This window comes from Amia ocellicauda, chromosome 9 (assembly GCF_036373705.1).
Source record: "Amia ocellicauda isolate fAmiCal2 chromosome 9, fAmiCal2.hap1, whole genome shotgun sequence".
Taxonomy (NCBI): Eukaryota; Metazoa; Chordata; class Actinopteri; order Amiiformes; family Amiidae; genus Amia; species Amia ocellicauda.
This window is the reverse complement of record NC_089858.1, coordinates 31421247-31443677: the sequence shown is the minus strand read 5'-3', so window position 1 is coordinate 31443677 and position 22431 is coordinate 31421247. Positions and strand designations below refer to the sequence as shown.

Genomic DNA, 22431 nt, shown 5'->3' with positions numbered 1-22431 from the left:
TAACAAAGGCATTTTCATTGCATCTTCTGGTGTTTATTGATTTTTATAGACGAAAAATTAAAGTATGATTAAACAAATATTTTTTTAACAAAATAAAGATACACAAATATACAAATATAGGTATAAAAATGTAAACAAAATATTGACTCCTTATTAAGCTTCTAATTTTAACATCACTTTTCTTTGTGTTGAGCTGTGTACTGTTCAGATGTTATCTTTCAGCATGAGGAGTGAATCCAATTTAGATCAGAAAGCACTCATCCACTAGTGTCTTACTGGCAAGATTCCATCTGGAAATTAAATAACGAACCCACTGCAAACCCTGTGACAAGAAAGTACAAAACATCAGGCAAGCCTGGGCATGAGAACTGAGAACAAATTGAGAAAAACATAAAAACATCTTTATATACACACAATACAAGACACATACACCAAGCAGCCATAACATTATGACCACTGACAGGTGAAGTGAATAACACTGATAATCTCGTTATCATGGCACCTGTCAGTGGGTGGGATATATTAGGCAGCAAGTGAACATTTTGTCCTCAAAGTTGATGTGTTAGAAGCAGGAAAAATGGGCAAGCGTAAGGATCTGAGCGACTTTGACAAGGGCCAAATTGTGATGGCTAGACGACAGGGGTCAGGGCATCTCCAAAACTGCAGCTCTTGTGGGGTGTTCCCGGTCTGCAGTGGTCAGTACCTGTCAAATGTGGGCCAAGGAAAAGCGGTGAACCGGCGACAGGGTCATGGGCGGCCAAGGCTCATTGATGCACGTGGGGAGCGAAGGCTGGCCCGTGTGGTCCGATCCAACAGACGAGCTAATGTAGCTCAAATTGCTGAAAAAGTGAATGCTGGTTCTGATAGAAAGGTGTCAGAACACGCAGGCATCGCAGTTTGTTGCGTATGGAGCTGCGCAGCCGCAGACCGGTCAGGGTGCCCATGCTGACCCCTGTCCACTGCCGAAAGCGCCTACAATGGGCACGTGAGCATCAGAACTGGACCACGGAGCAATGGATGAAGGTGGCCTGGTCTGATGAATCACGAGATCAAGGCTTCCTAATTCCCCAGATCTCAATCCAATCTAGTATCTGTGGGATGTGCTGGACAAACAAGTCCGATCCATGGAGGCCCCACCTCACAACTTACAGGACTTAAAGGATCTGCTGCTAACGTCTTGGTGCCGGATACCACAGCACACCTTCAGAGGTCTAGTGGAGTCCATGCCTCGACGGGTCAGGGCTGTTTTGGTGGCAAAAGGGGGACCTACACAATATTAGGCAGGTGGTCATAATGTTATGACTGATCGGTGTATATTAAAAAACATGAAAAATTAAATATAGAACCCAATGGGAAATGTTAGGAGTATAGGCATATTCATGGCAAATGCCTCTTCAGAAATGATATATTAGGACTTACCTGTTGTATAACATATGTGAGGATTGCAGCCAATACTAAGTTCTGGGTCCCCAGGTTGATAATACAGAAAAGCAGTGTGTCAAAGAGCAGGAGAGTCATCTCTTTACTGTAGTACAGGACTTCACTGAAGACAGTGCCATCGTGATCTGAGAGAGAGAGAGAAAGAGAGAGAGAGAGAGAGAGAGAGAGAGAGAGAGAGAGAGAGAGAGAAGAGAAAGAGAGAGAGAGAGAGAGAGAGAGAGAGAGGAGAGAAAATCAGCAGTTATTACTACAAGGCCCTACTTAATGCAAGGGCTTACCAGGGCTAGAGCCCCAGGCCCGAGCCAGCAAAGGGGCCCATGCAGCTTGGGGAAAATGTGTTACGAAGTATTCTGTATCGATCTCGTCTTTGCTAGTGGTTGGATTTGCTCTTGTGTACGCAGCCCTGTGTCTGTGCCGCCTGCCAGCCTGCAATGCCTTGGGGGAGGGGCAGGGGCAGAGAGATGTAGATGTTTGATCTGGGCAGGATGATTTCCTACTGTGCAGGGTTAAAAAAATAATAAAAAAATCTATGATTGTGATTGGTGCATGGACCACGGAAGCGGGGGAGCCACTGGGCCTGGGCTACTATTGGCTATACATGGAAATTCATGGAGAAAAAATTCTAAAAAAAAGAATTAACGTATTAATGACAACAAGTGATAATATATATATCAGTACAATGCCTAACAATGATATACAGTATATGTTTGTTTAGTATATTTCACATTGCCTAATTATGCTCCTTGCGCTGTCACTGTGCTTAGTCCTTCCTTCAAGAAGTAAATTACCCAATCAGGCGTGTCATATATGTCCTGCCTCCAAAAGGCATGTAACCAATCAGAGCTTGTGACAGGTTAGAATTATTTTAAACACAAAACCGGGAAAATATAATACTGGAGTTTGGAATTTGCAAGCTGTAAGATCTTCATTGTGAAATGGAAGTAAGACAGTTTTATATATTTTATATGTTTACATTTTGCATTTAATAAATTCTGGCATTAACAACCGTACATATTGCATTTCCATCCTTTTTGTTTTTCCAATGTACACTTCTCAGCATTCATTTTGATCATTAACACTAACAGTAGGCTATAGGCTACAGTATAGATTCACTATAAAACATGATCAGGTGTCTTTGTTGGTAGGCTTACAGAAATGTTGTCTATGCTATGGGGGACGGGGGGTGCTTAGAAGGGGGGGTCTAGAAAAATGTCATAGCCCCGGGGCCAAATGTGGTTTAATGTGGGCCTGCTTACTACAACAGACAACCAAAAGGTGTTGACTACTGGAATAAGATAGTGTTCTATACTTACCATTGTAAAATATGCTCCTCTCAATAGGCTGCTGAAATTCATAGTTCATCACCCTCTCGAGCAACAGTTTGTCCTTCACTATGTAATCCATGTCTTTATGGACCTGAATATGAAACGAACAAACATGATCTCTGTCAGGAACAAATATGGAGTATAAGTGACAGCCATACTATTGCTCAGCTAGAACAGAATGCACTGACATGCTCAAAGAAGGAAGAGAGAAATCTGTTCATGGTGTGAAAGGCCTTCATGGTTTGCTCCTGCAGTCCCTCAGCACCAGCTCTTCGGTTCATTATTCCTGAAGCCTTTGAAAACAAGTTAATATAAAAAGCTGGTTAATATACACAGTGATCTATCAGGGCTGGGCAATTCCTTCCCAATTGACTTCAATAAAGTAACCGATGTAGAATGAAAAGCAGGTTCCTCAAGGACTACAACTACCCAGCCATATCTTAAACCACTTTGTTATGAACTAAAGAAACATGTGAACTGGAAGTGTTTTCTAAAACTCTTAATTTTAAGTACACTTGTGTTTTTGTATACAGCTTTTTTTTTACAGAAGAATGGCTGAAAGTGCCCAGTAGGCATTTGACAATATTAATGACATTTTATGGTGAAGCTACACAGACCTACCCACACGATACTGTCTCGGCACAAAGCTAGGCATGTAACACAGCAGTTCAAAGAGATAGCATTAACACAATTCAGTGCCTTCATGATTAAGGTTTGACCTCTGTCCTGAGAAATACGTCTGGGATGAACTGGTGAATGGGATGGATCGAATCGAATCATGTCTTTCAGGAATACAATGACAGATATCATTTCTGAGGTCACTCTTCAAGGTATCCTGATGGGATACAGTCTAAGATGCCTGCAGATTGTCAGTGTAAGATGATTGTTTTATCAGGCGTGTAAGAAATGCCTGTCATAACAGAGAGATCCACTCTGGCTTGCTAGAACTGCTTATTTGTATAACCTGATTCACAGTGGTCATGATAACCCAAGACCTCTCTTCAGTGCTGTAAATTGTCTGTTCCAGCCTGCTCAGAATTCTGACACTTCTATATAAGCTTCAGGAAAGACGTGATTATTTAATAGATTTTTTGGTTCTGGGTAAAATTACTGATATTAGATCTAACATTCTAGAGACTGAAACTAAAGACTAGGAAAAAAGATACCAATTTATTCACAAGGAATTCTAGTTACTTCATCTGGAGAGGCTACGGTGATGGCAAAAGTGAATCTCACCACTTACGCCCTCAAATCGCTACCTATGCCTTTGCTTCTTTAATATTTTCCAGCCATTTATACTTTTGTGACCAAAATGATATGTCTGTGGATACGGGTGTAACATACGCAGACTATTCCTGCACCACCACTGAAGAAAACGGCTTTGGATCAGGATATCATCAGCCATTATGGAAGCATCTCCAAGTTGTCTTTTTGTTTCTTTGCTATTGTTATTAAATGTGTGTTCAAGTCTCTTAGATGCAGCAGTACAGGTCCAATATTAAACTGTCTGCGATTCTTCAGCCATCATTCCTCATTCCTTCCTGCCTAGCTCTTAACAGTGCATTCATGTTTTTGACTCACTAAACACTATGCAGTTTAAAAGCAAAGCCAGTTCAGTGGTTGAAAGGAAAAGCGTGTTCTGTCCAAGATAGCACCAATGCACTGCTGTACCTCGGTGAGTGGCAGCATAATCCTGTCCAGTTGGTACCTGACTTTCTCTGTCAGGAGAAACTCAAAGGTCTGAATGTCAGAGTTTGCTTCCAAGCCCCGTAAAGCACAAAGGTTCTCCTAATGCAAACACAAAGAAGGAAAGGTTACCATTACTATTTTTTAATAGAAAATAATCATTAAATTAGAAAATAATAATCATTAAAAAAGGAAATATTACGAATAAGTAATATTTCATGTATCATTTCTCTCTTTCCAATAATGTGTATACCATTTGCCAACCATTTATATTAACTGCAGCTGTTCAGTGTAATGGAGCGATCGTTTTACTGTACTCCATGAACGATGCCAACTGAAATGACAGTGCTTAGCATTTGCCCAGAGTTCAAATCAAAAGGATTAGGGCAAATGTCAGGGTTAAAATGGGACATGCTAAAATTATTTCCAACAACCAAAAAAATCCTTAAGAATTATTATTATAATTGTACAATATCTATATCCATGCAAGCAACACCAACTCAACAGTAAGTAATCAAAATAGAACTTTGATCCAACGGCCAATTGCAATGTACAAATCTGCACCCTATTGTTGTTAATTTATTGTTAGAAGCCACTTTATACTATTTATAAACCAAATCCTGATAGAATACAACTTCGTAATTTGTGATTCGCGGGCGGGTCAAAGTATTGATTTGGTTTAGCTAGTAACGTCCTCGTAGTGCAAGTGTAAGAACTGAAATGTTTGCCAATTGCTTACCTCCTCTTTCCTCAAATTTGCACGTATGGCATCGATGCCAACATCAGCATGGCCATGCACTGAGCGACCATGGATGTAGAAGCCATAACAGCGATGCATGAGAATGAACACAGACACCTTGTGGAAACAGAAAATGTAGGATGAGGGAATAGGGTCCATGTAGCAAACAACATGAGTCCCTTTGTGGTATTTTAAGGGACTAACTTAGGTTGTACATTATATATTTTTTTATTTAAAGCATGAATACACTAGTTAAAAGTTGGTTAGTTTTTGATAATTCATGCATGCATTGGTTTTTAAAATGAGAAAGGGAGACAAATTGATAAAAATCTTACATTGCTCATTGCACAAAGGTCCACAAACTGACGGATTTTGTCTTCCAGAACGCGCTCATAGATAACGACAAAAAACAGGACCTAAAATATAAATGCATTCATGAAACATACATTGTCATCCAAAATCAACAACTATACAAAGGATATTCTGTTCTTGTTATTGCTGAAGCTTTTTTGCTCTTGTTTTTATTGAACCTAATCCCGCCTAATGCATTATTAAAGCAATCATGAGAAACCATCAAATGAGGCATTTTTTCCTACAAAAAAATTGAAAATAAAATTACTTGAACCAAGCCAACTGCCAGCCAGACCGATGCAGTGATCCCGTATCTGAGGATGGGGCTCCAGGGAGAAAGGTAATTGTCGACTCCGGGCTGCACGGCTAGATTCAGGTCTCGGGCTGCAATGTTCTCGACCCCAATAACCTGTGGTGATATGAGAGACCCAGAGGCAATAATTCCTTCCTCTTATGCTGTTAGACTCTTCAAATGTCATCATGATTTCGCACAACCTCTAGTATGATGATTTGCACACTGTAAAATCTGCTCTTCGTTGCTTTATCTTAGCCTTCAATTCTCCATCTCTGTTATATGTCTAATATATACAGACGGGTGACAAATTAAAGAAAAACCTGAATAAATGAGTAGAGGAACATAACGAATGCAGATTCCTCCAAACAGGTGTACTGCATGATACAATAAAGCAATTAGCATCCTATCATGCTCTGTGGCATGTACACAAATGCTGAGCAGGCCCAACTGACCTCAATTTTGGATCAAGATGGCAAGAGGAAAGGATCTAAGTGACTTTGAAAGAGGGGTAATTATTGGGGCACGAATGGCAGGAGCTTCAGTCACAAAGAACTCAACTGGCTAGTGACCTCGACAAGTGGGCGAGGGCATGTGTGGGACACCAAGAGAATGGCGCAGGCCTGACTGCTTGACCCCTACAGTGAGGGGGTCCGGAGTCTCTGTTATGCTGTGGGGGGCATCTCCTGACATGGTTTTGGTCCACTTGTCCCCTTAGAGGGAAGGGTCACTGTAATCATTACAAAGTTATTCCAGGATGACAATGTCCCCATCCACAGGGCACGCGGGCTCACTGAATGGTTTGATGAGTATGAAAATTATGTGTATCATAGGCAGTCACCAGATCTCAACCCAATTGAACACCTATAGGAGATTGTGGACCGACGTGTTAGATATAGCTCTCCACCACCATCATCAAAACCCCAAATGAGGGAATATCTTTTGGAAGAATGGTGTTCATCCCTCCAGTAGAGTCCAGAGACTCGTAGAATCTGTGCCAAGAGCATTGAATCTGTTCTGGTAGCTCGTGGTGCCCAACACCTTACTGAAATAATTAAATTAAATGAGAAAGACATCCATTGCTTCTTATCCCTCCAGGAATCAGCATATCAGGATATCAGAACCATTTGGACATAAGCAACATGTCTTATATATAACTGATATGCAAAATCACTTTCTAGAACAAGCAGCTCTTAAACAGTATTGAATCAGCTAGTTTTCAGAGGAGTTCATGGCCCTGTGTCTCTCACCTGAAGAATGAGCAGGACTGCAAAGAGCTGAAGCAAAGGGTTCAGTTTCCTCATCGTCTGGATCTCATTCCACTCGTTGGCCACAAAGAACATCCTCCACGCACTGACCGATGAGCCCTGACTCCGACCCCCTACAGGCAAGAGTTTGATGACATCCAGTTTAATCGGTTGATGAATTGAAGGAACAGAAATAATTACAGATAAAAGTAGAAGCAAAGTTCCAAAATATTGATTAATGTGTTCTGCTTTGCTATGTTTGTTTTAATGTTCCACCTGTCTGAAGTAAGCAGGCACTTACACGGAGCTACAGTTTTTTGCAGGGTTGTGTCAGGTTGGTGCTGTCTGTCTGATCTCACTGGGACAAACAGAGGCAGCATGGTAGACTGTATGATTCATCATCGCCCCTCTGCTCTTCAGCCTACAAACTGCCATCACCAGTACAGTGCTACCTCAGGTCACAGACTTGTCAGATTAGTTTAATCTTTACTTCCAGTTGTTCAGTTTTGAGGTATCCCATTGTCTTGCAATTAACTTTATAGCTGTACTGTATTTTGGGTATCATAACTTTTTTTTTTTTTACGGTATTCTATTTATTGCTAAAATACTATAATGTTAAAAATACAAAACATATTGGAATAATAACAGTAATGTTAATATTGTTAATAGTAATGATAATGGTATTTGTGGTGGTTATTATTAATAACACCAACAATAACAATAATATTGGGTCCTTTAATTTATTGGGTCCTTTATGCAGATCAGTTGGGATAGAGGCTCAGACTAAAAATAAATACAAATAAAGAAGACTAGACGCATGTTGTGTCTGTTTTTTAGTTTCAGATGATACTAGCAAAATAAATTCAAATTGACAGTTCCTTGTTGAATGTGAGTCACATTTCCAAAGGCAAAAAAACTGAATAAAACTTGCATATCTCAGTGTGTCTGAGATACACAACTGAAGGAAGATTTTCTATAAATAAATAAATAAATAAATAAATAAATAAATAAATAACTAAATAAATAGAGAATTTGTCTGGGACATGAATATTGTTAGATCAAGCAATATTGTATGTGCTCTTATGCACTACATTTTCAGCCTTTCAGACCTGTAGTATTCTTTGGTTTCTCCCAGTCAATGAAGAAGATGGAGATGGTCACCTGGACCACAAGAACATGAATCACCTGCAAAGCCTGGAAGAAAAACCCACAAAAATGACTGGGTAAACTGCCAAAGGGTATAGTAGAGAGCAATGTGAATACTATTGTCACAAAGGTACAAAAAACAACAGTTCTCAAAGGTTATATTAGGATTTAGGATCCTGATTATTTCCTATCTAAGGCTAAGTTACAAGAGACCATGGTTCAATAAATAAAATGTCAAGGTCAGTCAGCCCAGATTAGATCTAGTCAGAGCCCTGTCATTTATGTTTACGTCTATATGCTATGAAACGGAGCATTAACTGTACATGGTTATGTAAATAAGGACAAGCTATAGTTTTATATGTAATGGAAAACAGGACTGGCAGAGATCAGGTGAAACAGGTTTGAAAAACACTCATAGAGAGGATATCCTGGCCTTGAGCAAAATGGGGCTTATCATACCTTAAAGGCAAATGCCAAGTAGAGGTAGATTTTAAAGTCCATTTCCACTGTGCCGCCAGCAGAGGGCAGCGCGATATCAACAGTAGTGCGCTGGCCCTGCAAAACAGACAAGGGTGACAGCTACCATTACACACAGCCGATACTCCCAAGATCACGCTCGCTGGCCTAGCAGATGAATCCGATTTTCAACATTTACATATTCACACAAACATACACGGGATCGCTGTCAGAAGAAACACTATGATTCGACAAAACTCTGTGAAGGCCACCAGATTGTGGAAAACTCATCGTCTCTGACATCTGATGAAGAGGATGCTGCAGATAATTTTGGAAAACATCACATCAAGTGCAAAGGAGAAGCAACAGTTTATTTGAAGGAAATGCTGGTTCTGTGACGGAGGAATCACAGTTTTAATACAAACAGCACATGTCCTTTGCAGCTTGGTTACTTATCCTGCAATACCTGAACATTTTTGAGGTGAATATTCTTTGGCACTTTCCTATTTTTAGTTTTTATACAAACATGAATACATTGATTCGTATTAAACCGCTTATGTACAGGAAAGGGAAAGGGAAAAACACAACTTTGGAGGCAGTATCTAGTTTATTAGCCTTTTACACGTGCAAAGCCATTTACTATTAGATGCAACTAAAGTCTCAATGTCAGATGTATCCCTTGACGAAGCCTATAAATAAATAGAATCCCATCAATAAAGTGCAAACCTTGAATGCAATAAGCCAATATATGCCAGTGCCAAAGGTGACCAAGAAGAACGTGTTTCCCAGATTGCCAATCAGGAAGGCGATGAACTTGACAATGGTCTGTAAAAATAACAACAACAATAAAAGGACAGTTTGCTCATGAAGCTTTTTTGAAAGCCTTTGTTTTTCACATTCGTCACAGCAGACGCTGGCAGACATGTTTTCAATGTAGTCAATCAATTTCCACATAATACATTTTCTGGTCAATACTCTCTTAAAGTGCTTCAGAGAACACAGTGAAAGTTCATTAAAAGCCTGGCAAAGAAAGGTAATACTCGTCTATTATGAACATTGAGCCAAGGCCCTTTTAAGTATATTACAAAATAAAATTAAGAATGCATGTCGTTATTCCAGTTTCTGAATTTAGAGACTTTCCTAATTTCGGTTGCAGTTCTTATTGTACCTTTCACAAATATTTAGTTCATTGAAGCAAAGGCAGTTGCATGTGTGTTTTCTGAAGGCATGTGTGCTCTGATCTCGGCAAACAGATGAGAGGGGAGTTTAGTCTTTCAGGCCATGATGCATTACTGCTGCTTTATCACAGCGTTGCTCCTTGTGGCCCAGTGGAGGGGAGATTGCACAGCTCCTTGATGCAAATCTTAACCTGTGACATCAGATCAGTGGCTGCTGACTTGCACTGGTGCTCCAGCGCCAAAGGGCCGGGGTTCATTTAACAGTGAACAACATACTGAGGGAAGCATGTAATGCAGAAATGGTGCCCGTGGGAATCATTTAAATTGTGTATGTGGATCAAATATAATCAAATGATAATAATAAAATAAATAAAAAAAAGGGTTGTAAAAATGCATTTCGTCATCTTCCGTTTTTAAAATGCAAAATAATGCCTGAAAGGAACCTAACATGCATTCATGATGTTATGCAATTGAGCATACTTTCTTTGGGTTTTATTTTCACTCCAGTCACTGTATGTTCGTGGAAATCTTTCAAATGGGAGACAGACTGCAGCTAAATTTTATTCTATTAGTTCAGTCGCTTACCGTGCAATTTTACCATTCATTACATTATATTAACTGCTTTGGATTTGATAGCAATTTCTGCTGTACCTTTTCATTTTCAGCATACCAACAGCAAACCCAATTAATCATCTTAATTAAACCCGGCATACAGTACTTGTTATGTTGGCACTGCCTGAATCAATGCCCGCCATCTTATACCCGACTGACAAAGTAATTAAGAAGATAATTTGATCTATTAACCTTCACAGACTGATGGGAGTGAATTGAGCTCCAACAGAAAGTTTTGGGCGAACCGATCAGAGCTATAGTCTTTGCCAGCTGGCAGGACTCACAGATAAGGTAATGTACTGCTGTCCCGCCCTGCGACTCCAGCTGCTCGTCTCCAGCATGGCCAGCAACACCGACAGGGCCCCCAGCACCCCCATGGCAATCTGCAAAACACACTGGCACCTTCACATTGACAGTCCTGTCAATGCTCAAGGTAAGGTATCACTTAGAAATGGTGAAAGAGCCGGTCGGTGTCAGCTCACCTTTCCCTCATATATTTTTTACATAAATAAATGAAATATTAATCTAGTTTCCAATTGAGGGTGATAAAACTTTCAAGTACAACTGTATCTAATTGAAGGCCTTTGCAGAGCATCAGGAGTTATGGTGTGCTCCAATTTGAAGGTGTTTTTCCATAATTGTTTATGTTGGGAGAATAATGCTTTATGGTTATGTGGTTCTGCAAGCATGGAGGATTTCATGTCTGTGACACACACAGAAGATGAGGGTGAGAATAATCTCTAGCACAACATACTGTGTAAAAGTGAATCAGAAAAAGAATTCACACAATTTGGACATGTTTTGTTTTATAATTATGCTTTCCGCTCTTCAACATTTATATTTTAGAAGCTTACACACATTACAATTATCAAATATCTCGCCTTTAAAGATTTTCTTCTAAAACTGACACCTGTTACCTGCATATTGTTCTGGGTGCTAGACATGGAATTAATTCACTTAATGTATTAATTCTCAGATAATACATATCTATATGTATTTGTTTGTTTAAAAAGGTTTCAATGATCCCAAATCTAATACATACTCACATCGCTTTATAAAGTCAGATAAGGATATATATTTGTTTTACTGATATTCTGTTACATTAGCACAAACGGGGTGACAATTACTAAAGCTGATGGCCTCCTTGCGGGAATATATTTAATTTCCCAGGCCTTAACTTATTGTATTGATGCTATCACATCTTCAGTCGCTGAAGAAAATTGTTCTCAGATGTATTGGTTAATAGGTTTAAAACAAGTTTAGAGAATTAGAAATGTCAAAAGGTAAGTGTTTTATTTCAGGGATTTCTAAACTTTGCAGAATCACTTCCATTTGTTATTAAAGCCTGTCTCAATGATATCTTATTCACTGGAGTGAGCTGACATTATTGGCGACAAAGTTTATTAGCTTCCCTCAAGGCAGCTGAGGCTACCGAGAGAGAGAAACAGCTTCTGTCTCGCAACAAATAGCTTTGCGTTACAGTCCAGCTGCACACAAAACATGCATTGTCATGATGGTGCATTCAGCTTCAGGCCTGCATGAATTAAATATTTTTTTCATCTGACAGTACTGCCTTTGAAACAGTGGTGTCGCTAGGCCCTATTTAGGGGGGGCTTCAAAAATAACACGATTATGAAGTAGAAAACAATCCGTCACCTTCAATCTTCCTTAAACTCATACCTAAGCATAAGAATATCAAGCAGTCTCTGCTTTTGTGTACTTTAATCATATCTCCCAGATGGAAAAAAACTAAACTCAGGTCTGATTAAATATTGATCTAATTTAAGCCAAATACATTAGTGATTCTCATTTGTATTTCAACCACCATTCCCATATATAAAATAGCAAATGTACTTACTGTGGTATCTCTTTTCATGGTGGCTTCATTCATGCTGTAAGTCACAGCAAACAATATCTAAATAAAGAATAAACAGGGCATTAAAAAATGAAATGAAATTTTGTTATTACCTAATGCAGGTTGTACAAAACATACTTTCAGTACACCAGCACAAATATTAATAAAGAATTAAAGTAATTTCACCTTGAAGTATCACATTTCTTACCCTTAAATGTATGCCAATTAATTTTGACTGCATTCATTTACTTTGTACTGTACAGTCCACACATTTTCTCATTACTCAACATAAAGAATCTAGACTATGTAGTCCATCCTTCATTACAAACTCATGCACTCCCGTTTACAAATGTTTTTCCCAATAACAATTTAACATTATGAACAAATATTATTTTTATGTGAAATTACTTTGGGCACTGTCAATCTGTAGATGTGCAGATATATCAGTGCAGTGTTGTGACACTGTTAACAAATTACAAAATCTATGTTGTTAAATAATGTGCCAGGTGATACTGGTTGATTACACAATGAAGAATAGGTACTTATGATGTGTTTGTATTACAAAAAGTACAATTAAAATACTAATGTTCATATAACATGTATATAACATCCTCCAGTAGCAATGTCATTGAAAGTATAACTAAAATCTCTTACACTTCTGTAAAATGTATTACATGATATCTGACAGGAACAAATCACCATCATTTCTGAAATGTTGTCACAGTTACCCGCACTTTACTTAAGAAACCTGTAACAGATGTGACACTGACAAAGACTGAGTGTACCTGAGCTGGGGAAAGTGACGGGTCATTGACTTTGCTGTACTCTACAGTCAGCTGGAAAGGAGGCAAAGTACCTGGAGTGCCAGTTGGCATATTAATGCTGTTAGACAATGGAGAAAAGATAGACAGAAAAAAAGGATTAGAGCAGCCATGTAACCATTTAAAAAAACAAGTAGAATGGTAGAGAAATATCTGTTGAGAAAATATTGAGTGATTCATTTAATTCCATTAAACTGGCAAGTTTGTTCCAGATACCGTGAATTCCTTTTGATGTAATTGTTTCTTTGTAAAGAATAAAACTACCAACATCATGTTAGTCGATTCATGTTGTGGACATTAAAGCAAACGCCTTTTATGGAACATGTAACAAACAGAAACGCATTACCTCAGTGCCAGACTGCTGAGGTAGGTGACGTATTGTGGCTGGTCAGTCAGGCTGCCAGATCTTCCCGTCAGCCCATCAACCAAAAAGAACCGGCGCAGATCTCTGGAGAACCCTGTGAGTGTATTACAGATAGTCGAATATTAATATTAAACACATCTTGTCCATATAAGGCATATTTCTTGTTCAATTAGTTGTTAACGTGCATACATGCAAATAATGGCATACAGTGATGAATACTTAATTCATATGCAAAAAACAAAAACAATGCCATGCAGTTGTGTGTGTGTTACCTTGCGATGGAGTGGTGGATTGAAATTACCCTTAAGAGTGATTTATTTGGTTAAATCTGACACTGACACTTCTTAATTACACTATTAGCCAAGGCCACATCTATTAAAAAAAAACGAATATGATATCAATGAAATGGTGTTCAGTGCTACAGCTACCATACGTGCATTACTTTATATAATCAAATCTGAAGAGACAAAAAGGTTTGTAAAAAAAAAAAATGTTAGTGCCATAACTCAAATTGTCAAGTCAAGCTTTTAGTTAACAGATTGAAATTAAACACTCTAGAGTTTTATTTTGGAAAAAGCTACTTATAAGGACAGAACAAAGAGCAAGCCTACTTAAGCTGTATCATAGCAGCAGGACTGACGTGTTTTAATAAAGGCAGGTCGCTTGGTGAGGCATGGGTCTGGGAGCAGGTAATAAAGTATTGTCTTCATCTCTCCCTGGGCAGCAAATAAGCACCCTGTTCCAGAGTTAATAAAGGGAATAATATCTGCAATTCAAAACATATAAAAATATAATGCAGAAGCTAACCTGGGGTGTCTGTTTGCTGATTGAGGGTTCTGACAGGGACAGGCCACACCATTGCCTTCCCCTGACTGTCCTGGTACTGGAGAAAGAGCTCATAAAACACCGGCTCGGGAAAGCGCCTCAAGAGCTCCGTCACCTGCACTGAACACTGAAAGAACATTAAATAATTCAACCTGGAGGCTTTTTAACCATGGTATATATCCTTAAATCAGATTTTCCAATCAGCACTCACAGACTGCTGGTAAGTCGTGCCAAAAAGGTATGCGGCGTTCAGTCTTTTCTGAGTGTCTGGACACAGCTGAAAACATAAAAATTGATTTTTATTTAATGTTATAATACAGAGTTCCTGCTTTCCTTCTTTGCTTGTTTTCAGGTTTATATCACATAGGCCATGTCATTTATTTGTGGCTATTATTATAATGCAGAAATAGATACATTTGTTTGGCTACCTACAGAAGTGAATGGTTTCATTTCAGTTTGGACAAAACCTGATAAGCAATAATATCTACAAGTAATAATTATGATCATTATGGTCATAAAAAAAATATATTTTTGGCTTACGGGCTACTCAGCTGTGTATTTCACATTTTACAAATGCTATTTGGACATAACAAAACCATCACATTGCTGTCATCTTATAATACCATTGCAGACTGAGATCAGATCAGAAAATACTCATGGAAAAAAATTGTTTACCTGTAGAGTTCCACCTGTTACATCTTCCCAACCCAGAAAATGTCCACTGGCATCAAACTTCACAACCTTGAAATTAATCTAGAGAAATATAAAAAAAAAAGGCAATCAATATTATTCCCCTGCATAAACTGCCTTATGTTCTTTATGAAATATGTACCCAGAGCCTGTCAGGTCATAAATTGTAAAGATAAGAGCAAACTGATTTTAATTTAAAGCCATTAACTCTGATTCAATTTCCCTCACCTTCTCTGACTGTGTAGAATACAAATACAATCAAGACCATGCCAACCTTGGTATTCCTCTGGAAAGTTAGTCCTCTGGGGGCTGTCTGTCCCAGTGGCAGAGCTGCATCACTGCTATAAAACAGCTGGGGAAGGAAGGGACTGCTGCAAAGGCAAAGACATAAACACTTCATAAATACCACTGCTGCAATTGCCTTTTTTAACTCCCATAACAGGCACACAAAGTGGGTCGATAGCAGACTCCATCGTATACAATCATTTTGAGTTACTCTTCAGAATTAATGAATGTACCCTGTGGTACTCAGAAGTCATTAGTTCTCATTTGTTCTTGCAAGAGCTGAGCACATCCTGACCAGCCGATTGTGCATCACAGGCAGGCTTTTTTGTTCTTAAGAAATCAGCACACCACTGTAATAAATCATTCTTTCCATTTGAAGGAGTTATTTCATTTCTGGGTGTAGTAGTTAAGGGTGATTGTGAAATCAGAAGAATAAGCAGTGTGGTTTGAAGAGAGCTGTGAGACTATCGTAACAGGGATTCTCAATCTTTACATTAGTAATTGAACTTACAGAGGTGTAGTTTGGGATGCTTTTTTGTACAAATTGTATGCTTTAGAGTTCATTCCACCTGGGCTCAGTATAACCATGTTGGTTAGAAGCTGGCATGCAGTTTGATTGTTGTAAATCTGTAAAAGAAGTTGCAGCATATCTGAAGATCTGGGCAGAAATGCATGAGTTAACATAAAACCATTTAAATATTCATATACAGTCGTTGCAAATAGCCTGAGATCGCAATGTTTTATTTATTACGCTCCAAACTTCAAACTCCATTGCATTACCGGAACAAAACAAAGTTAAATATTATGCAATAAAAATTTAATTCTTCAAGTAATGCTAATGACAAATCAGTACTTTACAGGGCCATTTAGTACCTGAATACTTTGTCCACATCCCCCAGTATATGTGTGATAGGTTTGAGCTCTGGGGATTGGGCTACATAGGGATATTTGTCTGCTGACCCTGTTTTTCATGAAAACCAACTAATATTGAGACTTCCTGGGATCCTTCATGACAGCATATTGTGCTTGAGTCATCTTTCATTGATTTGTATACTTTAAAGATGGCCTTTTACTGTACAACTGACTCTGTGTCTGACCCATTTATAAATGACTTTGACTAGACAATTATTTTATATATCTCAGTACAAAATTGCTTTCATGTTTGAGTGAATACTGTTACCCCAAAGTGAAGGTAGAAGCATCACTGAATGTAGATATGGGAGAAATAATTTCAGCTGTAGGGAAATTCTAATTTCTAATTCTTAACACAGAATATCGTCTTAGTCCAAAACAATATTCACTAATGTTCCTGAATAAAAGCAACTTAAAAAAAACAGACTTCAATAACCTGAACATAAAAGCAAAATATTTGAAGTGCTTAGTCCGTGTCAGCATTTTGGTGACTCACTTATTCCTGAGATTATCACATCCTGCCATGTGTGACACTTACTGTGCAAGCGAGGAAGCCAGATTCCAGATACGACTGAAACCAAATTGAGTTTCTTGGTTCAGTGTCCTATAATCAAAATATAATGTTAGTGCAAAGCAGGTTCTGAATCATTGCATTGATACAGATGGGAATAAACATTGCTCTGTTGAATAAGCCTTTGAGAGGGTTTAATCATGATATATGATACATGATAGTTAAACCTGCTTGCATAGTCAAATTACACAAAATAAGCCCTCAATATATGCAGTATTGTTATAGTGGCATCTGTGGACTATAATTAAAAAATATAACAGACAAATTGATGTTTCAGAGTTAATTACAGAGAGAAACACTTACCGAGGAAGAAGAACTACTAGTATCACTGAAGCACAGTCCTCCTCTCTGAAAGAAATATCAGGTGTTTTCAAAATCCTTCAGCTGTTTTGTGCTTTAAGTACAAGCTGACATTTAAGCTCTCAAACCAAATGCACTTTAATGTGACATAAGCATCATTAAACGCCTTTTAGTGTGATATCCTACAAAACTTTACGATATAGTGTTTTATAGATGAGTACCTCAAAGGAGTAGTTAAGGAATTCTGGCAGTAAAAAGGATAATAAAAGCAGCTATGTTGTTGTATATTCTCAAGCCTGGATATGACGGTAAAGGTGGAGTCGTTGAACAGGGCTTTCTAAGAGCAATGTCCTGAATGGATTTAACATTCAGCACAGACTACCAGTTAAAATGGATTGAAAGATCAAACTCATAATGAAAGGGCTTCAAAATAATCTATTTTCTGCCATCACACAATGCATAAAATGGAATAGGAAGGCAGTGTTTACAAAATTGGATGGATTTGGAGGCTATGGAAAAAACATGCATATCTTAATGCAAAGTTGGTTGATAAATATATTGATTGCTATATTAATTGTACTTTTTTCGCTGTGTTTCTGATGTCCAGGAAGTTATGACACACGCTGGCTTCTGACAATCTATTATTTGGTGAGTTTTAATTATTAAAGTGTTTACAAATTACTTATACGATAGAATCAAACTGGCAAAATGACATACAACTTACATCTTTACTAATTACTACACATGAAGATGCATACAACCATTATCCCAGTGCTAGTTCCCCTTTAAACACTCTTACCAGCTGTGTTGGTAGACAAGAGCAGTTTCCAGTCACATAATAAAATGTTTCCTGACAAAGTACACATCTAGAAAAAAAAACATTTCATATAACTGTAAATTAACAAAATATTCACAAACATTAATGATAAGTCAAATTATTATTCCAAAATAGCTCAGTTAGCTTTGTAAGATATTTATAAAACCTTTTTAGATCTTCAGATTAATACAATTATAAATGTATCAGCACAGCAGTCTCATATACCCTGGGTGACCTGTTGCACTGAGAGACAGCTGTGTATTCTAGTTCTGTGTCTCAAGAGAAAGCACAAAAGGTAAACGTGAGAGAAAGATATTGTTTTGTCAGTGACAGAATAATAGTATGGGTGATAATATTTCAGATGAAGGGGTCAGCTTGATATTGTCCATGCTAATCTCACTCCACAGTATTATGCTGAGCAAACTTGTGGCGCTGTGGCTCCACCCATTGTTACAGCTACACCAATATCAATGTAATGCTTTAATATTTCATCACGCAATGGTAACCCAAGATTTTCTGCTTCAGTCGTCTTGGATGCCAATTACTGTTACTCCTTGGCTCTGCTGGAACAGTTAGAATTTCAGGTACATTGGGTTTTTATAATGTGGAAATGTAAATAATTAAATAGGGATAATTTCAAATGTTGTAAAGTTCATGAGCTTTGGAACGGTTCGTGTCAGCCAAGTAAGTAATCCAGTGAAGTACTTACGTGGCTCCAGACGGGTTTCCGACTGTGGTCTGGGGACAAGTCGTGCATGTAACTGTGAGATCTACCATATTTCCAACTGTAAGAGGAAAACAAGTTTCTGTCACACTTACTCCTATTTACATTATTGCCAGATTAATGAATATTATATTTTAATCAGGCACATTTCACAATGTCAAAATTATTAGATAAGTCAATTGTAGATACTGACTTTGAGCATAGAAAACACTGAAAAAAAAAATTATAATAATTAAAAAAAAATATATATATATATATATATATATTTACCCTGAATTTGTCCAGCTCCAGTACAAGCACAATTTTCATTTGTGCACTGCAGACATCTCCTTTGGTCAAGAGAAACTACCCCAGTCTGTCAATCAAAAGCCTTTTTAATGATATGTTATTTCCATTTTATTTGTGTATTGTATTCTTGTTGTCATTTTCCCCCAGTATGCTCAAGTTATGACAACACCAAAGTGCTGTACAATGTAAATTCAGCAATTGCTAATTGTGTTGCTGATTGTCTCAATATTGTTTAAAGGAACATGAAGTCATAATGAAACAGTATACAGCATTGGGTTTTAACCAAAAATGGAAATAATCAATTTCCTTGAACTTACAGATACAAAATCACAATGTAAATCACTGTTATGCATTATTGATGACTTTCTTGTTTTCATCCATCATTGCAATTTCAACTAAACCCTCTTAATTGATTTTAAGCTCAACAACTGTTTTAAATGCAGAGAAGATGTAATAATGGGCAGCGTATTCCTTCAGCATTGTCTCTATTCTTGTCATTATGCTATTATTTTTCTCCATTACGATACTGTTTCGGCAGAACAAATCAGAGGTTTCAATTATTATTTTCCCTTGTGTTAAGTTAGTGCTTGTATGTGAGCAGGGTGGATAATTCAGTTTGAGCACAAGCACAATGCGACTTATAAAACAATAGCCTGTTACATTTGCATCACTTTAACACTGAACAATTAAGCAGTGTAATACATTTGAGAAGTCTATCAGCTTGCTCTCTTCAATAACAGCTCAATTGTATCTGACACAGACAGCAATCATGACAGCAGATAAAGTGACAGAACAGTGATCATAAACATTGATTGTATAAACATCAGAGCATCATTTATGCCTATTGGGTTTTCCATAGCCAGGGTTGCCAACCATACATATGAGGCTTTATTGACATGACTGACTTAGTTGGACTATTTTTACTGACATGCCATATTTTTAACTGACACCCCTATTATGGTCTTAAAAAATTGTGAAAATAAAATCTGTATACACACCCTATGGTGCAGAGCTGCCCTGTTGGCTTTTGTATGGAAACTAGCTATTCCTGACTAGCTTTATAAAATGCATAATGCTTCATGCTGCTAGCATGGCTCCGCACATCCCTAACACCACCAGAAGCAATAGAAAATTACTTTTTGCACCACAAGCAGTATGCATTTCTACAGTTATTTTTATCCAAATATTGGGGGTTTGCTGTGTCCAGAGGGGCAATTGGTAAAGGTGTGTTATTGTTTGCCTGTGATCCAGTGCACTGTGAGTCTTTGTTTGGTCCAGTTGCACCCCAGGGGGGCTGACAGAGGTAAATCTTGGCAGAATGGGTGACCAATCTGGAAATCTGGATCAGATTCTGTTTTCCATTGCCGGACTGCACATTTTCCACTTATAATATATAATATAATATATATATTATTGCATTATACGTAAGTACATAATACATGCACACATACATAGCAAACGTTGTTCTAAATCCATAGATACCACATACATAGCAATAGCATTATAGCTGAATTATAAATGCCTACTTTGTCCTCAGATTGCTTAACACGTTTGATTGTCAGGAACATTGACCTATCTACGCTCTTCTTTAAACGTTTGTTGAAATAAAGTTCATAACTACGAGGAAAGTTAGAGGCAATCAGAAATTTAGCGATGAAGGAAGTAGTAGTAATGGGACATTTTTAAGGACAGTCAAACTTTTTTACAGATTTACGGACAAGATGAAATTAAGATAATTTTTGAATTTACGGACGGTTGGCAACTCTGTCCATAGCACAAATACATGCTTTGGATTATATGCCCCACTGTTCAGATTTTATCTCAATCTTCATATTTTATAAGCACAATTGTGTTTTATTTTACAATGATCAGTGGGATTTTTCTTGGATGGCAGCATCCAAAAAATGTTTCAAATTGTAAATAATGTTCCTCTTAATATACTCACACAATAAGAACACTTTACTATGGGTGAGCCAAGATCTGTCACATTGAAGCCAGGATTACAAATACACTGAAGACCTAAGATGGAAAAACAGAGACAGAACTGGTTGATGATATAAATAGAACAATTACTAAACTTTAAACTTTCTCAAATTATTTTAGACAGTAGAGTTTAATGCCTCCTGTTGCAAAAGAATACAAAATAAACTTCTGAACTGATTTAGCATTGTAATGTTATAACATGATAACAATTCACTTTTTTAAATATAAATTATAAAAATATATATCAATTGGAGAGACCCATTAAAAAAAGCAATTCTTAAATACATAATAGTGCATAGTACTATTAATGTATGTATATTTAAATCTTACCACTTTGACTTCTGTGTTGATTTCCCCCACAAACATTACATTGAAAAGATGCAGAGTTAAAGAATGCAGTCTGGTTACAACTTGTTGGTTGCACAAAAGGAAAATAGGTGCCAGTATTTTGGGAAACACAGTAGACAGGGAAAAAACTAATGAAAGCCAAATAGAAGAGACTTTTTGAAGCCATTGTAGAGCAGAGTATCCTAATGCATTGGTTTCCTAAGCAGCCAGTGGTCAAAGTCCATCAGCACTGTTAAGGGGGTGTATATCAAACAGTATCCATGGTTTCAGAATTGCAATAACCAATGCGGACAAGGCTGTTAGAAACATCAGTTACCAGTCCTGAAACAGCAAACATATGACCCACCAATGTCATGCAAAGGAAATATAAGATATGACAAAGTATCAGAGTGAAGAGGTTAGACTGACCAAATCATTCTATTACAAGTCCGTCAAGGAACCTTCTCAAGTACAGAAAAGTTCACACAGTGATGGATGACTATTATTTATAGAGACTGAAGAAGTCCAAACAACAATCAGAAGACAGAACTAGCTCTCCATGAAGCTGTCTAATAAGATGACTTTATCTGGTGCTCATAGGAACCCTAACAAAATCAGGAAAGCTAATCCTCTTGCCCCTATGCCACTTTCACAAACAAATCCAAAGTACGAAAACAACAAACACTAACATTTACAGTTACGATTACAAGAGACACTCCACAAACCAACTAGTATACACAGCCTCTCTGATGTATTCTCCCAGGTAGTCTCCTCTAAGACTGTTCTGATAGCCCAGCCTTTGTGTCATAATGAGACACACCGGAGTGCTTGTTTGGAAACTGGCCTCCATGCCAGTTGCCCCTGACATGGCAACCAGCAAACTGCTTACCAGGGTCCTAGTGCCCTACAGAGTCTATCTGAATCATACGCTGCATCACAAGGGCTTTGATTTAACTAAATGTATATGAAAAAACAAATCAACTAAAATGTAAACAATATTGGTAATCCTATAAGGGATCTTTGTCACCTCTTGGAAACTATCCATTTGCCGATTATCAAATTATTTGGAATTTTGTTAACTAAAGGCAGAACAATTATTTAATTCTGCTGATGGCCTAGGCCTTTGATATTTATTTGTCACATCGATTAAGAGATTTTGTTGCGTTCAGCTTCCTAATTTAATTGAACACTTAGAAA

General features: G+C 37.8%; 1 protein-coding gene across 2 annotated transcripts; it reads right to left on the bottom strand.

Annotated features, from left to right (window-relative positions):
• Positions 1 to 11: 11 nt before the first annotated feature.
• Positions 12 to 22024, bottom strand: LOC136759184 (meckelin). Of its 2 annotated transcripts, none has more exons than XM_066714069.1 (28): positions 21238 to 22024; positions 20870 to 20943; positions 18907 to 18991; positions 18622 to 18697; positions 17895 to 17961; positions 17099 to 17143; positions 16763 to 16828; positions 15824 to 15939; positions 15302 to 15398; positions 15013 to 15090; positions 14549 to 14614; positions 14320 to 14464; positions 13495 to 13606; positions 13113 to 13209; positions 12331 to 12387; positions 10757 to 10855; positions 9409 to 9507; positions 8686 to 8781; positions 8190 to 8274; positions 7084 to 7214; positions 5810 to 5950; positions 5526 to 5606; positions 5191 to 5307; positions 4437 to 4553; positions 2954 to 3058; positions 2754 to 2856; positions 1420 to 1565; positions 12 to 322 (listed from the first exon to the last, which is right to left on the bottom strand). In XM_066714069.1, the coding sequence occupies exons 1-28, from the start codon at positions 21419 to 21421 to the stop codon at positions 242 to 244; spliced, it is 2766 nt and encodes a 921-aa protein (XP_066570166.1). In that variant the 5' UTR covers positions 21422 to 22024; the 3' UTR covers positions 12 to 241. The 2 variants fall into 2 exon arrangements, with proteins under 2 accessions (XP_066570166.1, XP_066570167.1); XM_066714070.1 differs by having other exon boundaries at positions 15302 to 15395.
• Between the last annotated feature and the right edge of the window lie 407 nt (positions 22025 to 22431).

What these genes read in the sequence shown, in the direction of transcription:
- LOC136759184 (XM_066714069.1), bottom strand. Translation starts at nt 21,421, where the DNA reads ATGGCTTCAAAAAGTCTCTTCTATTTGGCTTTCATTAGTTTTTTCCCT. An exon ending in CTAGTAGTTCTTCTTCCTCG is followed by an intron (nt 16,829 to 17,098) that starts GTAAGTGTTTCT and finishes TTTTGATTATAG; the next exon opens with GACACTGAACCAAGAAACTC. An exon ending in TAACAGGTGGAACTCTACAG is followed by an intron (nt 14,615 to 15,012) that starts GTAAACAATTTT and finishes TTATGTTTTCAG; the next exon opens with CTGTGTCCAGACACTCAGAA.